The sequence below is a fragment of the Apteryx rowi genome, unplaced genomic scaffold (genome assembly GCF_003343035.1).
Source record: "Apteryx rowi isolate R43461 unplaced genomic scaffold, aptRow1 scaffold_9, whole genome shotgun sequence".
NCBI classification, from domain to species: domain Eukaryota; kingdom Metazoa; phylum Chordata; class Aves; order Apterygiformes; family Apterygidae; genus Apteryx; species Apteryx rowi.
In genome coordinates, this window is record NW_020451204.1 from 231385 (window position 1) to 248375 (window position 16991).

The window sequence follows — 16991 nt, forward strand, 5'->3', positions numbered from 1 at the left end:
CACCAAGACAGTCAGTGGCCTGGAGCACAGGAAGCATGAGAAGAGGCTGAGAGAGCTGGGCTTGTTCAGTCTGGAGAGGAGAATATGGAGAGGGGATCTAATTGCTGTCTACAGCTGGCTAATGGTGGGTGTAGAGAAGACAGAGATAGACTCTTCCCAGAGGCGCACAGTGTCAGGGGCAACAGACACAAATTGGAACGGGGAAATTGTAATTAGATAACAGGAAACACCGGAACAGGGACCCAGAGAGGTGGAGAATCTCCTTGGAGATACTTAAAATTCACCTGGACAAGGCCCTGAGCAACCTGATCTAAGTTGGTCTTGCTTTGAGCAGGGAGCTGGACCAGAGATCTCCAGCGGTCCCTTCCTCCTTAAGTTACTCTGTGACTTGATGTTCATTCTGCAGAATTTGTCTGCTGTTATGCACATCTCCTAGACGAAAGTGTGTGTCTGGTGATGTCACCTTTTGCTGAAAATACTACCTCCTGGCCTAGTTTTTGTGTATACATTCATTGTAGTGGTGGTGTTCATTGAAGTTTGCGTTGTTTTCTATAACTCTGTGTGTGCAGAAGGACAATGTCTTTTTCACAGATTATGAGAAGTGCTTGCTGAATGTTAGGTAAACCAAGGATGAAACTGCATCTTAATAGGTATAGGAATTATGGTACTTCTTAGGAGAAGTTATCTTAGCTATCTTTATAGAATTAAAGACAACAAGGATGCGATGCCTCACATATAAAAATCATTTGCTAGCAGTGCATAATAATTTGTGGTGCTCTTTTCTAAAATGGACAGAAAATATGTTTTACATGTGAGCAGGTTGATTGGGCAAGAGGAGCTAAAGAAAATGTAGCTGAAAGTAAAGTGCTTGGAGGGAACTTGATATACCTACTCATCTGAGCTCCTCTGCAGATTGCTGGCAAACTCACCTGAGACTGTTACTGATAGTACTGCTTTACAAAGGTGATCCTCTTCTGTTATATCAAATAATTTGTATGGCAGACAGTGCCAAGTCCTGCATTTGTTTTATAAGAGCCACATGATCTTGAAAGTAGTTCAAGTTTTGGAATAAAACTTCAAGGAAATTTGATCGGAAATGAGGGATGAACATGTGGATCAAGCTCTTAAGTTGTATTCCAAGATACAGCTCCTGCCAGAGAAAAGGTGCTGGTGGTGAGGAGTACAGCTGGGTGGGTGGGAGGTCCCAGTGTTCCAGGTTCCAGGTGCTTTGTCTCTGGAATGGAAAGAGCAGTGATGGTTCCTGGTTTATCTCCAATCTCTACATGTTCCATTAACTGCTGATCCCAGACCTGAAAGATTCAAGAGGTCTCCCATATGGGGGCAAATTCCAAAGAAGAACATGGCATACATAATCTCTTCAGCTGATTATGATGAACTGGAGGCATCACTAGTGGCTAATTCACCAAGGCTAGAATTTAAAAGGTTTTGTGGTAAGATTTTGGAAATTGAGAAATCTCTGCATGGGTATCTAGCCTTGCTTTTGAGGAAAAATTAAATTCTAGGTGTCCTCCAGGCCAGCCTTATTTCCAGCACTGTTGACTCTACATGTGATCTTAGTAACCAAAATAAATGGGAAGGGAGATTTCTCACTCCTCCAAGCATTGACTGAATGAAGGGCTCTTCAGTAGATCTCCATGTGACTGATGTAAACGGGATTCAAAAATACTGGTCACCTAACCAAAAGTTTGGAGGACATGTTGGGAAGACATGGAGACAGAGTTATTGTCATTGGCTGTAATTAATTCTGTGTTCACTTGTATTCACATACACACCTATACCAGATACCCTTATGTCATCTTAAACAAGAAGCAACCGGATTCTGTGAGACTATGTTTGCTATCCCCATTAGGTCCTTTAGTACAAAAAGAAGTGGTGCTATCTTTCTTCTTCTTCCCTTTTCTCTTACCAAAAGAGCAATAGGAAGGAGAGCTTAAAGGAGATCCAGAAAGGCAAAAGATGAAGTATATCTCCAAGAGTTTGTTATTTATAGTAGAAAAGAAGAGAAAAATCCAAGGGCTGGCATGAACTGTCTGTAATTATAGGGATGTCAGTTGGAAGGAATCGTCAAACGTCATCTAGTCCACCCTCCCATGCAAAGCAGGACCACTGCCAGCACAAGATCAGTTGAGTCATAGTTCTGTCTAGCTGATTTTTGAAGTCCTTCAAGGATGAAGATCCACCACCTCTCTGGCAACCTGTTCCAATGTTGCACTACCCTCCTAATGAAGAAGTTTCTCCTAATATCCAGTCTGAGCCTCCCAAACAGCAGCTTGTGGCCATTGCTCTTATCATCTGCCACTACTGAGGAAAGGTTGTCTCCACTGTCTCTGTAATTCCCTTCAGGTAGGTATAGGTTGCAATTGGATCCCCCCTTTGCTTCCTTTTCATCAGACGAAAGAAGCATGGCTCCCCCAATCTCTCCTTGTAGGACACGTGCTCTAGGCCCCTAACCGTATTGGTCTCCCTCCGTAGGATCGTCTCCAGTTTCTTAATGTCCCTCTTGAAATGGGGACCCCAAAACTGGACAGTGCCCAAAACTGCTTGCAGTGCTGCACCGGGAATAGATAGGGATGATAACTTCCCTCGACTTGCTGGCCATGCTTCTCCTAAGGTAGCCAGGATGTGCTTTGCCTTATTTGTGATGAGAGCACATGTGTTGGTTCTTACTCAGCCTGGCATCCACTGTGACGTCCAGATCTTTTCAGCAGGGCTGCTGTTCACCCCGCCCCCCCCCCATTCCCAGTCTGCAGAAACTTGGCATTTTGTTGAGAAAATTCTGTAAGGTAGTTGTAGGGTCTCATACCATGATATAGCTATCCTGTGCAAAGCATGTGTTTCCTCCGTTAGACAAAATTGTTTTGATTTTGGGGTGGTTTTTTTCATCACCAATACTGCAATTTTTCACTGGTATCTGAAACACTAGTTTCTAGGACTACTTTTTCTACTACTGAGGCAATAGGTTCATTTATACGTAGCAAAACAATCTCCAGTTTGCACAAAGTTGACTGTATAGAGGTAGAGGAAGTTAAAACAGCAACATGAGCAAGCACTTGTGTCAGCAGCATAAGAAGGGAGCGTGTGGAAGAAGAGCAAGAGTTTTTGAATGTTTGCTCTTTCGATCGTAAGTGCACTTTGAGAACGTGTGGGCTCCCCTTGTATATGTGACCACTTCTTCAGTCTTATATGTGCTTAATATGGACTGTCTTCTGAATTTCATAATCTCTTTTCTTATAAAAACTGAGCAAATACAGGGACGGAATAACCACCATAACGGAGTAATAATTGGCATGTCATTGTTTAAAATGAAACAGGGCCTTGTATGCATCCTGTATATGAATAATAAGCATTTTTGTTGGTTATCTTAGAGTTGGAAAGACAAAACATTCGGGGAAGGGAGACTTTAAAAGGCCATAGAGGAGCTGCAGCAGGTGAAGCATGAGGAGATGAAAACACAAGTGAGGACAGTGGCAGTGCTTCCATTATAATTATCTCTGGTATGTTGTTGAAATGGAGGTAGATGAGAGTGAAGGGAGTCACTGCAGGTAAAAGCTGACCGTGAGGAAATGGACATTGTAAGTAGAAGGGAAGGTCCCAGCTGAGGATGGAGAGAGATGACTTGGCACCTGCAGATGCACTTGCTGCCCTGAAGAAGCACATCCGTGGATTTATTTAGTTGAACATCTCCAATTCTAATGCATGCCTATATTGCTGAAGTGGGAAGTTATTGGGCCGCTTAACTGGTCTGTACCTGGAACACCTCTTTCTCCCTGCCCTCCGTTGCAGATGATTTGGCTTTAGGGAATATTGCGTTCTGCCTCTGACCTCCTTTTCTTCCTCCAGCTGCCTCCTACACTGACAGCTCTGATGATGAGACCTCCCCCCGAGACAAGCAGCAGAAGAACTCCAAAGGCAGCAGTGATTTCTGTGTGAAAAACATAAAGCAGGCAGAATTTGGGCGTCGAGAGATTGAAATTGCTGAGCAAGGTAAATGAGACCTGTTCCTTAACTTCCATGTTGTCTTAGGCTGTCTTGCTAAGCATGGGGTTCTTCCTTCTCCTCTTCTTGTGATTTTCAGTGCCTTAGTTATTTTTTGACACCATTCCTGTCTGAGAAGGAAAACTTTTGTGGGATTTTGTGGGAATGTGACAATAGGCAACTTTGTTATAGCATGATTATCTCCAAAAACTTGTAACAAAGGCGATCCAGTGATTAGGTGGTTGGAGGGATATTGGAGAGGCTGATCAGAACAGCAAGTCCAAAGTCTCTGAAGCAGATTTTCCTCCAGCCTCCCTACTGCTGCAGTCACAGGTAGAAATGTGAAAATGTGATTATACTGCATCCTAAATAGTAGGAAAAAACCCAGAGAGTTAYTGGATTCTTTTCAGCCTGTGTCATGATTTGTTGTTTGATGCCTGCTCTCAAGGCTTTTGCTTTCTTTCGAAGCTGCCACAACTGCACAAATTCAGGGCAGTGTCGGATAGTAGAGCAAGAAGCGGTGCTGGCTGGCTGTGTCTTATGTGCTTATCCTTCTTTGCAATGTACTGATGGACTTCTTTTTCTTTGTCCTTTCAGAAATGCCTGCACTTATGGCTTTAAGGAAGAGAGCTCAGGGAGAGAAGCCACTGGCTGGGGCCAAGATCGTGGGCTGCACACACATTACAGCACAGACAGCGGTAAGATCCCCACCAGTAAACTCCAGTCTTTCTCCTTTGCAGTTGACATGTCAGTGTGTGGCCTATTTGAATACTACGGCATTTCACTACCAAGTGCTGTGGCTGACTGTTGGTATACATAACGTGTGCTCATGGAATAACCACCTCGCTGAGATGTTTGCTTGTTTTGTACGCTATCATGTTCAAAGATAGATTTCTCAGAGTTTGGGTCGTTTCAAGGAGCGCTGTAAGACTTTGCAGCCCGACGCTCACTTGCATCTCGTCCACGCTGCTTACGTCGATAATGTTACACACTGCAGGCTGCTCAGTTCCTTTTATTAAGCAAGTTGGCAGGGACAAAGTCTGTTCTTGGGCAAAGCTTCTTAATAATGCAGTGAAGCATTGGCACAACTTGGTGACAGTTTCAACAGAGAGACTGAAGAATACTTGTGCACTGAAGACTGATCCTCAGTCTGCTTTGTTCTAGGCCAAGAATATACTGTGTTAGCAGGATAATAGACAGGAATTTTTCACTGTTTATCATCTAAAGTATACAGTGAAAGGATAATATAGATCTGTGGTCTTTGAGTCAGCAGTCCCGCAACTTACACCGAGTATACTTTGTAAAAAGAGAACGGTCAATTTTGTGAACATTTCTTGATATACAGAGCCTGTGCTGAAAGGTGCATGTGTATAAGGCATTACTTTGAGTAATGATGACTAAGAAAATCAAATTACCTTTATATAAGCAGGAGGAAGTGATGGCTCATGATCAGTGTAGTTATTCAACTCACAACTTGTGGATTCTCCTCCAAACATGGGGCAGGCCTCTTTCTCCTGACTAGATGTAGGACTTTGCTGTGAAGGGACTTTGAGTGAAACGTGCAATGCACTTTGAAGTTCTTATTTACTTCATTCATTTTGAATTGTTAAAAAAAAAAATGCAAGATTTGATTCTGTATTTCGTGACTCTCTAACAAACCTGGTGCAGCTTAAAACGACTTCAGATACGCTTTTAAAAATAAACATCACAATCACAGAATGGTTGAGGTTGGAAGGGACCTCTGGAGATCATCTAGTCCAACCCCCATGTTCAAGCAGGGTCACCTAGAGCATGTTGCCCAGGTCCATGCCCAGACAACTTCTGAATATCTCCAAGGAAGGAGACTCCACAGCCTCTCTGGACAACCTGTTCCAGTGCTCAGTCACCCTCACAGTAAAGAAGTTGTTCCTTATGTTCAGACGAAGCTTCCTGTGTTTGAATTGTGCCCGTTGCCTCTTGTCCTGTCACTGGGTACCACTGAAAAGAGTCTGGCCCCATCCTCTTTACACCCTTCCTTCAGATACTTATACACGTTGATAAGATCCCCCCTCAGTCTTCTCTTCTCCAGGCTGAACAGTCCCAGCCTCTCTCAGCCTTTTCACATATGAGAGATGCTCCAGTCCCTTCATCATGTTAGCAGCTCTTCACTGGACTTGCTCCAGTAGCTCTGTGTCTCTCTTGTATTGGGGAGCCCAGAGCTGGACACAGCACTCCAGATGTGGCCTCACCAGGGCTGAGGAGAGGGGGAGGATCACCTCCCTCGACCTGCTGGCAATGTTCTTCCTGATGCACCCCAGGAGACCATTGGCCTTCTTGGCCACAAGGGCACGTTGCTGGCCCGTGTTCAGCTTGGTGTCCTCCAGCACTCCCAGGTCCTTCCCTGCAGAGCTGCTTTCCAGCAGGTCAGCCCCCAGCCTGTTGTGGTGCCTGGGGTTATTCCTCCCCAGGTGCAGGACTCTGCACTTGCCTGTGTTGAATTTCTCCAGCCTGTTGAGGTCCCTCTGAATGGCAGCACAGCCCTCTGGTGTATCAGCCACTCCTTCCAGTTTTGTATCATCAGCACGTATCATCAGCAAATCACAACTGTATACTCTGCTGTGATGAAAAGAAGTTGATACTTTGACTTTGTGCAGTATTAGATTATCTTTAGCGTGATCCATGCAACAGGAGCCTTGCTCTTTCTGCTCTTTCAATCCAGGTACTAATGGAGACTCTGGGTGCGTTGGGTGCACAGTGCCGATGGGCTGCTTGCAACATCTACTCTACTCTTAATGAAGTGGCTGCTGCCCTGGCTGAGAGCGGTAGGAAACTTCACCCTCTTTATTCTTTCTGCTTTTAAAAAGATTTCTTACTGTCCTGTCATATTTAGCTCATTTATATTCTCTGATAGTTTTTTCCTCCTATAAATTGTTTTCTCTTTCATTTAGAATAGATCTGTGGGAGACTGAAATCTCTACAATGCGTTTCTTTCCATTTGTGAGTGCACAAGTTGAGTGTGCTTCCTGGTAAACCTGGGGCTGAATTGCACACATCAGCTTGTAATATTTCCATAGAAGACGTGTTGCATACTTTTCTGTCTTCTATGATTACTGATGAATATGGACAACTTGAATTAATTTGAGGGAGTGGGAGTCTTGTAGATCTGAGGAAGGAAAGAATATGTCAAACTTCAGACCAAAACAATCTTAACAAGAAATGTAGCTTGATTTATAGGTACAGATTAGCTTTTTCTTGTTTTATTTTCAAAGCAGTGAAAGGGACTGAACAACACAAGATCAATGTCTTCCGTTGGTTTGAAAATATCAGCCAAAATTATTTTTCTCTGGAGTATAAATATACATAGCACAGATGATGATGATGCACATTATTAGCCATTAGAGCTATGTGAACATAAAAATATTTTGCTAAGAGAAAATAAGCTAAAATTTGGTTTTAGTTCTATGAAGACAGTGAATTCTTAAATTGGAATCCTAGCTTTGGCTAAAGAGGGTGAGAGAGAGAACTTTTTTTGGACATAGTTTACAAAACAGGAGAAGTTGTTGATGTTGCTGCTCACCTGGGAGACTGGCTGCCTTAATTCAAATCTTCTTTTATCTGGTTAAGGCCAAGGATTTTACTTTGAAAACTGAGAGACCCAGGGGAAGCCAAAATCACCAACTTGTCTGTTATCTAGTCTTCCTGTCCTGCTTGCTGAAACTCTTCTGCTTTCTGTAATATACCTGAATTGGTCATGAGTCAGAATATGCTGGAGGAAATTTGTGGCTTATGTGTTCTGCAGGGAGGTAGGTGATCTAACTCGCAGCAAAAGCTTTATTTCACAAATAAATGTTTGTTGCCAAGCAACATTGAGAGCATGTTACCCTCAGTGACCTCTCATCTGGCAGTTAGAGCACTTTCCTGGGAGAGAGGAGGAAATTAGGAAGGAAGTTACTGTCTTGGTAAATGAGCAGCACCTTCTGCTACCTCTAGTAGCTACTAATAAACTGAGATTCTTCCTTATTTCATGCCTGCTCTGGGTCTTCATCCTAAAGCTGTGATAGCGCTCATCTCTTTCTCTCTCTGTCAGGGTTCCCGGTCTTTGCGTGGAAGGGAGAGTCCGAAGATGACTTCTGGTGGTGCATTGATCGCTGTGTCAACGTTGAGGGATGGCAACCCAACATGGTGAGACGTGATTGAATCTAAAGTGTTGAAGCATAGGCAGCTCTGTTCTGGAGAGCGGAGAAAGAGGGTTTGGTGCTAGCCTGTATTTTCTTCTTGAATTTGGAACTAACTTCAACAACAATTTATGTTTGGTACCGGCACAGCACTTACCTTCAAAGTGCGTCATGATAAAATGATCTACACAATGGGGGAAATTAACTTATCTCAGTCTTGCAGGTGTAAAGCCAGAGAGAAGATGAGTTAACTGACTTGTGCAAGGCTCTCGACTGAGGTGGTTCTTGCCTCCCCAGTGAAGTTCTTTTTAGTATTTTCTAAACAAGCATGGTTACGTTAGTGCAAAGTATAGAGGGCATTTAGTTTGCTTTCAGAGTAGCTTGCTTCGGTTTAAATTAAGCCTGTTCTCCACTCATTTAATCTAACTGTTAAAAAAAACACTCAAAGTGAGTATGTTCTAAAAAGAGATTGCATCAGTTTTACCCTGTCAGCATAAATTCACAGCTTTGTTCAGGTTGTTTTGACTTTCTTATCTAGGCAAGGCGTCCACTTCAGAACCAGAATTAGAACCTAGGTGATTTCTGCACTTAAGTCTGTTTTTACCCTACTAATGCAAAACACTGAGTAGCACAGCTCTTGGCTTTATTGGTTTATTCTGCCCTTGTTTCTAGGGAAAATAGAGAACCTTGAACTAGGTGAGTGGAATAATTTGAAGCTGTCAAATGTTCTGTTTTCATCGTGCTTCCCGACAGATTTTGAGCTTGAAGCCTGTTATCTAAATTAGACAAAAAGTAATTAAAGATGGAAGATGGGCATGTATTTGTATCGTTTGCTAGTATTGACTCATTTGAACTGGATTTTTTGTCCCTTCCAGTCTACACCCATTCGCTTCCTGTCTGTCACCTTTAAAAAGAGCTGTGAATTTCAAAAAATCCACCTCCACCCTACAAATCTGCATCTAGACAGGATAATCTTTTTTTTCTTTTTTTAGGAATAATCTCCCATGAAAGGTGTCAGCAATGGAAGAAGTAAATGTCTCAAATATCATAATCCCTTTTGCATGTAACACATTTGTTTTCCTAGGATCTCTCTGGGTTCTGTGATGTCTCTATAGCAATCAGTATATTTTCAGACTTGTTTCTGAGCAATTGTTGAGGACCACCAAATGTGTTTGATCTAGCACTTCTCGAAGTTATGTACACCTGATTTTGAAGGTCTACGTTTTTAGAGACAAAAAATAAGAGACCGGACACTGATTGGAGAATAGATTCTGGAGAGAATCTTTTTTATATAGTTATTTCAGAAGAAAGTAGATGGCAAACTTGGCCAAAAAAGCAAGGCAGAAGTTGCCTCTCTAGTCCTTCCAATGTCAGGGCAGAAGCTAGATGGACCTACTCTGCTCCAAGTGCTGATGGCAGCTTTTTAGGTCAGGCAACGTATTTTTCTGCACTGTGCTTGAGATGGAGAATTTCCCCTGGTATCCTGAGTCAAGGAGATGTGTTCCAAGGTGTGTTCCAAGGTTGTAGGACTGAGCCTAAGCTCCTGGTTTCTAATCTGCTGCTACTGGCAACCTGCAACCTTTGTAGAAATCTAACCTCTCTTGTCTTGTCTTCCCATCGGTAAAATATCAACAATGTCTTTCAGCGTTGTTGAGAATTATTGGTAGTCATACAGTGCTTTGAAGATGAGCACGTTATGTGCAGTACTTCATGCCGCGAAGTGATAAAATGGGAAATTCTCTATGAAGAGGGATTTTGTAGTATACCTCTCTCACTCCAACAACAAGTAATTAAATTGGACTTTTATAAAATGTGGAGTAATTCTGAGCATAAGTATCCAACTCGTACTTGTTAATCCAAGATGAAAAAAGTAGCATGGCAGTACATATCCATTTATAGGCTCCAATTCTGTAAGCTTGATAGCCATACTCAGGAGAGAGAAGTACAGTCTCTATTTCTATTTTGCAGATGGTAAAATGGGACAAAGTAGTTCGGCAGCTTGCATAAGCCACGCTGATTTAATATCAGGGTTTGGAATAGACCCCAAGAGTCCTGTTTACCATCACTTCGCTGGACCCCCACCACTCCCATGTCCTGATAGGCATTGCAAGGCCTCCTGGAGCTGACTTTGTATGTCACATGCAAGGGATGACACATAGGGATGTCTCATAGTCCTCCTGTGTCATCACAGGAAACAAAATTCCCTCCATGTGGAGAACTGCAGGGATGCAAACAGGCTCCTAAACAATATTGGGGAAGTGCAAAAGAGGAGCCGTTGGCAAGGATGTTTGTCAAAGATTTCGGTTCTGCCTTCTTTCCTTGGGCTTGAAATGCTCTTTGCTGCCTCTGTGCCAGTGTGGCTGCTGGCTTCCAAGGTGGTGTGTCATGAGTAGGGTTTAATATAGAATGAGTGATCAGACTTGCGATGAGAAAATGTTTCCGTGGGTTATAACAGCAGCTGGAGGATTTTCCCTTCCAGATTATGCATCAGTAAACCTGTTCTTCCCCTTTTGAGCATGACCGCCTGATCCCACAGTTCAGACGACGTTGAGCCAGAGGGCACCCTTTGAAAATCTTAGTGTCCGACGCTTGGGCTTCTGCATGGAGCTAGTCCCTGGGAAGAGCTGAGCCTGAACTGCTGAAAGTCTCCCCAGAAAAGACACATTGGGTTTTCTGAGGAGGTTGATATACCTTCAGAGGAGTACCCTGTCTGGGCAGGCCCGGCTCAGAGGTTCGTTCTGAAAAATCCCGAGGTCTGTAGAGCTGAGGGTATTTCCTAGGCACCGTGAACTGATCTGAGACCACGCTGCCACCGGGGGATTTCTTGCCTTGGTTCCCTGCCTCTGACCACGCATTCCTGCTCTCCCCCTGCATTTTCACTGGTAACTTCAACGTCATGTGGTGAGTTGTTTTCAAAGACGTTGTTGAGCTCATCCCAGCTAATTTTAATCAGCTTGTGTTTGGCGAGATCAGCCGTACGGTGTCTGCTGCTGCCACCGCAGAGCGGGGGGGACAGGAGGAGACTTTCAGTGGCAGCAGGGTGTCAGATTGGCTTAAGGAGATTGTAAAATAGCACCCTGAGCCACCAGTTTCTTTCCTGGTGAGCCAAAGATTTTCCGCTGAAGGAGACATGAAATGACAGTGCTCAGGGAATGAATAGTAAGAGTCCTTCTGCATCGAAAGCAGAGCGAAGAGGAAAGCGTGAGAGAAAGACAGCAACGAAGGGGAAATGGATATACCAGATTGGTTAGTGGGGAGATTTGGGAATTGTTTCTTAGAAGAAATATGTCTTTTTGTACCAATTTGTCAAACCTTGCACTGCTGACAGCCTATCGTAAAAATTCAGGGAGAGTATTGCTGCAGAGGAGCTGGGCTAGATATCTGCTGGTGTTCGGATCAGAAGAACAGTCCTGTCTCCGAAGAGATAAATGTCCCTGCAGGGGAGCGGGTGACGTAAGGAAGCAGTGGGATTTTTACTGGCGCAGCCAGCCCAGAGTTCTCTGATCCGAGATGAAAGCCCTGAAATCAGGAGGGAGGTTGATAAACTGTAGCCGTAAGTGTTGGTTTGCAGATTGTTCCCCTCCGTCGGTGTCAGGCAGCCGCAGCCCAGGAACGCAGAGCAGGGCTCGCATCTATAAAGCTTGATTTGCTGTAAGGAAATTCTTCAGCCATCAAACAAATGAAGACTCTTTTCCAGAAGAAGGTGCCTGGGAAGAATCTGAGTGAAAGCAGATAACCTGTATAAAGCAGATAGGAGAAAACTGCAGGAATACCTACATGGGGTAGATACCACAGATTTTGCTGTTGGCTGTTTTATACCTGTGTTACTACAAAAAGGTGACCTTCCATCAAAAACGAGTTCCTCTGTTAAACTGTTTTTTTGATCTTATACCCTCCAAGGAAAGAGGAAACTGCCAAAATCCAGAATTCTCTCTATGCATTTCAGAAAGAGGATTATGTGCCCTATTAAACGGGGATTAATGAAATGAAGACATTCTGGGAGCCAGGCTGCTGCGTTCTCACCCCAGCATGGCCCAGGAGAGCTTGTGAGCCAGCTTAACCCTTAGCTGCCTCAGTTTCCCAGCCTGTAAATGGGAGGTAATCTGGGAATTCCCTGGAAATTCAGGGGAATCCAGTCTGCATGTCAGACGTGTGTGCTGCACTGGCAGGGCACTGGGTGTTTTCCAAACATTTTTGAAGCGACAGCTGCTACTCACGGGACTGAGAATCTGAGGAAAGAGCAGCAATTTTTTTAAAGAGGAAAAGGTTGCAATAATACTTAGCATTTCTCATTTCCAAAGCACTTTTGAAGACGGGTATCAGAATTCCGGCTCGGTGCAGCCGCTGCATTGGCTCACGGCAAAGTCAGCTCAGGAGCGGCGTCTTTGCAAAGCGCGTCTGGGCGTGCGCCTGGCCCCGGCGTGGGGCTTCTGTCTCGAGAGCGCTGGGGAACGGTTGCATTTTTCCGTGCGGCTGCAGATGCCGGCGTGTCTGTGCCGAGCTGCTGTCGCGTGCCGGCAGAGGGCACCTGCAGGACTCTGCTGCGAGCCCAGGAGCAGCGACCGCTGCAGTCTTCTGCCTAGGTTTGATATTTGCCTTTTAAAACACCCGCGCGCCACACTGGCGGGTTAACAAGGGCTGGTTTGGCAGTCAGCAACTCTTTGACGTTAGTGTAGGCAACTTGCAAAGGGAATAATAATTATAATAAAGTTCCCTCTGGGGCAATACGCTCTCAGCTAGTCCAGCTTTCACTTCATCTGCCGTTCGGTGAAATCCGCTCCCTGCTTCTTCTTGAGCCTGGGCCTGATGTGAGGGCGGCAGGAGGACTCGGGGAGATACGCAGTTTGTTTCTTGTACCTTTTCCCAAATATCTTTTTTTGGTATCCCAGCGGGAAGATGTATAGGAGGAACATTATGAAACTGTACGATCTAAGCTAGAAATAAAAGCCCTTGCCTTCGGGCTGGCGCTCTACTGCGTCTCTGGATGCATTAGCGGCGAGTCTGCGTTCAATGCTGCCCAGATAGGGCCGGTCACCTGAGGTGGGTCTTGTGACTCAAGGCAAGACTGTCATGGAAGGACTGTGCTGAGTCCTGGTTCCTGGAGGGACGTCCGCTCCTTGGAGCAGCTAGAGCTCAGCATCCTCTTTGGGATGGGCCATATACTGAGACATTGCGGGAGGGGACCCAAAGTGGCCAGGATAAGTGTTGACTTAAAATCACTGATTGTGCTGGACACACTAGCATGTAACAAAAATGCCTGAATCAAAGTGACCTGTGCAAAGGGATATCTGGATGTACACGTTAGCTTTTTAGCTGTGTTATGATTTTATTGTGAATGCCAAAGCCATTTGCAGATATACCTCCGTGTGCCGTATCACTTTGGATGATTGTAACACCAGCAGAGAACAGACAAGCTCTTAGAGATCCCTCTTCACCAGCAGTTTTTATGTTTCTGTGACTGAACTGTTTTCAAGTCTGTCCTTTACAAGACACTATTTCAGAGGGCACCTTTACTTGCTCATCTTTAATGTTTTTATTAAAGCAGTAAGTCTCTGGGTTTCTCTACTGCCTGAAATGTGTCATTAGGAGAAAATGGGCGGCTCAAGAGACTTACGATCTGATAAAGAAGAGTTTTGTACTTCTGAGTTTGAGGTTCAAAGCCAGATTAAATGGGCTGTGACCCAAAGTTATGGTCTAAAAGATGTCCAATATTTTTAATAAGCAGTGTTTTTTGATGCGCAGTTGTATTATAATTGGCTTCAGTGTCTCTGTACCTTCTCCTCCTTCCCCATCCCCCTTCTTCTTCTGTTAGCAGTCGTATTAGAAACGCTGACGACTATGTATGGTTCAAAGACTTTTCTGTCTATGCTCCTGGAACATGGGGAGAGAGGAGCTTACACAGCAATTTTCCATGTTTCCTCTGGTCTCATTATAAACACGAAGGTCTGTAGCATTTGACCTGCTGTTTTTCCAGCACAATGTACACAACGTATAGCCCAAGTAGGACTCACACTCTGAATATTCAGAGTAGTCTTGCCTAAGCTGTCAGGACGTGGCATTTGTGCTGCCAAAACATGGCCTTGATTAAGAATGATTTGAATGCGTGATTTATCCCTTGTGCTCTTGTGGGGTCAGCTGGCTCACTGAATCCTCCGTGCAGTGACTTTATGTTGTTTTTTTTTTATTACAGATATTGGATGATGGAGGAGATCTCACCCACTGGATTTACAAGAAATATCCCAACATGTTTAAGAAGATCAAGGGGATAGTAGAGGAGAGTGTGACTGGTGTCCACAGGTAACCCGGCAAGCTGCACAAGCTGCCTCCGGGCAGTTCTAGCTGAATATTGCACCTCCTGATATATGATCCGTGGTTTTCCTTCAGCGTGGGCTTGTCTTTTCAATATGATCTGTTTTAAGTCTCTTGTATAGTGAAAGCAATAGACTTGGAACTAGTGCTCTGAATTTGAGATGAGGAGTAGAAACACTTTAATTCTTAGTCCTCACTCTGCTACTGATCATTATGTGGCTGGAAAAGGTGCATAATGTCTTGTTTTCCCATCTATGAAGTAGGGGCAATAGTTGCCTCATTTTAGGGATGAAGAAAGAAAAGGAAGGGATGAGAGTGTTACAGAAGAAGGTACAGGCTTTGGAGAAAGCGAAAACCTAGTCCTAAAATAAATATATGTGAAGAAGTGAGATTTTGAAGAGGAAATGATTCTCTTGTTGGGGAATCCAGAAAGGGAGAGCCAAATAGATGTAGCCATATACAACCATCAGTCTGCCTGCGGGTGTAGAATTATGGTGACAGAAGTGGTGCCCAAGGGTAGAAAAAGAGGTAGGAGGAAATCAGAACAACGTTCTTCTAGCAGAGTTTAAAGTATCACAGATGACAGAAAGTAGGGGAATGAGGAGGAGAGCAGCAGACTGCTTTTTTCCTTATTTTTGCAGTGAGAATGGCTTGGCTGCAGCTCTTTGAACTGGCTGAGAATTAGGCTAGAGGTGCAGGCAGACCTCAAAACAGGGAAATGAAATACTGGAAACAAGGAAGTGACTGATTAAGGTTTTCAGCCAATGGGGTCAAGAAAAGGACCTGACAATATTTTTAGCAGTGAGGTTTTGGGCAAAAGAGATGTGCAAGAACAAACCATGTTAAAAACTGTTCCCTGTGTTCTCGTTACAGGAACAAGGTTGTATGCTGAAGTTAGGGGGTGTCAATTTACACGTGCAGGGAACTCATGCTCCTCATCTCCTGAGGATAACGCCAGCGTTTCTGTTATTGTACGGGGAAGTCGCTGAGCATGAACTGGTAGACGAATGAGGCAGCAGCTGAAAGAAATGCAGAAATGGGCAACGAGTGTGGAAATATTGTCCCAGACTAAGGTGGGGAGTGAGGTTCCCAAATGACAAAGCGAGACCAGGGAGAAACCTGGAGGTGGCCTCTAGAGACAGATCGAGTGACGCTTCCCAGGGTGTTCAGTCTGGACCAGGGGGGTGATTTTCAGATCCTCTGTATAGCAATAGTGTAGCATTTAGATTCATTCTCTGTGTTTTTGCTGCTGCCAGAAGGAAGTGGAGCTCAGTCTGTTCTGAGAAGGACGAGTTCAGATGCTTATGTTCTCCATCCTGGTCACTCCGTACCTTACGTCTCAGTGACTGCGCTGCTGCTGCTATTCCAGTTCGTTCTTTGCTGCAAATACTGATCCTGGCGATTGCACTTTGTTGTGAATGTTCCACTTCTGTGGCCTTTTCTATTTGTCTCTTAAGGTGTAAGAACTTGAATTACAGGAGCTCTTGTGTTGTCTGAAGCAGGATTTGGGGGGGTTGCCTTATAGAGGACATCAGAGGATAGTCATAATATCAACAGTTATGAAGCACATGGAGTCTAGAGCACATTCTGATCTCTGCTATTTTATGAAATGCCTCATGTCAACCTGCTAGTGACACAGTTCCTTCAGTAGGGGAGGGAAACAGATATTTATATCTGTGAAAGAAAAGATGCTATTTCTCCTTCTGAAATTAGGACATTGCGCAGTTCCTATTAGGAGGTTATCTTTGGCCCTCGAGATCCATACCACTCGTTCCAGCCAAACAAAGATCTTTAGAGCATGTGTCAGTAGAGCGTAGAAAAATATTTTTTTCATGGATTCTTTATCTGTTTCTTCCCTTATTCGTAACAGGCTGTACCAGTTGTCTAAAGCTGGGAAGCTCTGTGTCCCAGCCATGAATGTCAATGACTCAGTCACAAAGCAGAAGTTTGACAACCTCTACTGCTGCAGAGAATCCATCCTGGATGGGTACGTACCCGCTGTCCAAAGAGCTGTGTCTCTCGCTGAGCTTGGGATCGGGTCACACGCAGCCGGCTTTGTATGGGAGTGGTGAATCTTGGGGGCTTCTTTACAGAACTGGGTCCATTTGTCTGTCTAGCCTGCCATTTTAGATCATTTGTTGCTGAATAGTTGATGTTTCAGAAGAAGTCAAAGACCCCTTATTACCTCTAGTGTTCGTTATGATCCCACTAAGAAAGGCACTCAGACTCCATAAGGTATTGCTTAAAACACCATTTACTGGAGCTAACAGAAGAAGGAGAAAGAGGACAGATGATCTTACATCCCTTCAGATGTTGGGAACTGCAAGCTGTGCAGCATCGGATGGACCTGCAGTCAGGGCACAGCATGTGGGGCAGATCTAGTCTGTGGAGAGGTTCCCCAACACTTTGGTCTTTAGAGCTTTTATCGGATTTTCTTGGAAGAAAGCAATTCTATTCATCAGTTCTACTGTCAAGCGAAAGGATGTTCACATGAGAACTTGTTGCTTCACTTTATAAAGACAAGGACATGCA

General features: G+C 44.3%; 1 protein-coding gene across 3 annotated transcripts in view; it reads left to right on the forward strand.

Moving 5' to 3' along the window:
• The window catches only part of AHCYL2 (adenosylhomocysteinase like 2), a 107054-nt gene that overhangs the window by 76987 nt on the left and 13076 nt on the right, over positions 1 to 16991 (forward strand). For all 3 annotated transcript variants that reach the window (XM_026091161.1, XM_026091160.1, XM_026091162.1), the window contains exons 3-8: positions 3862 to 4005; positions 4594 to 4694; positions 6695 to 6797; positions 8063 to 8157; positions 14341 to 14447; positions 16330 to 16446. In XM_026091161.1, coding sequence (XP_025946946.1) covers positions 4596 to 4694; positions 6695 to 6797; positions 8063 to 8157; positions 14341 to 14447; positions 16330 to 16446 — 521 coding nt within the window. In that variant the 5' untranslated portion in view covers positions 3862 to 4005; positions 4594 to 4595. The remainder of the gene's footprint in view (positions 1 to 3861; positions 4006 to 4593; positions 4695 to 6694; positions 6798 to 8062; positions 8158 to 14340; positions 14448 to 16329; positions 16447 to 16991) is intronic.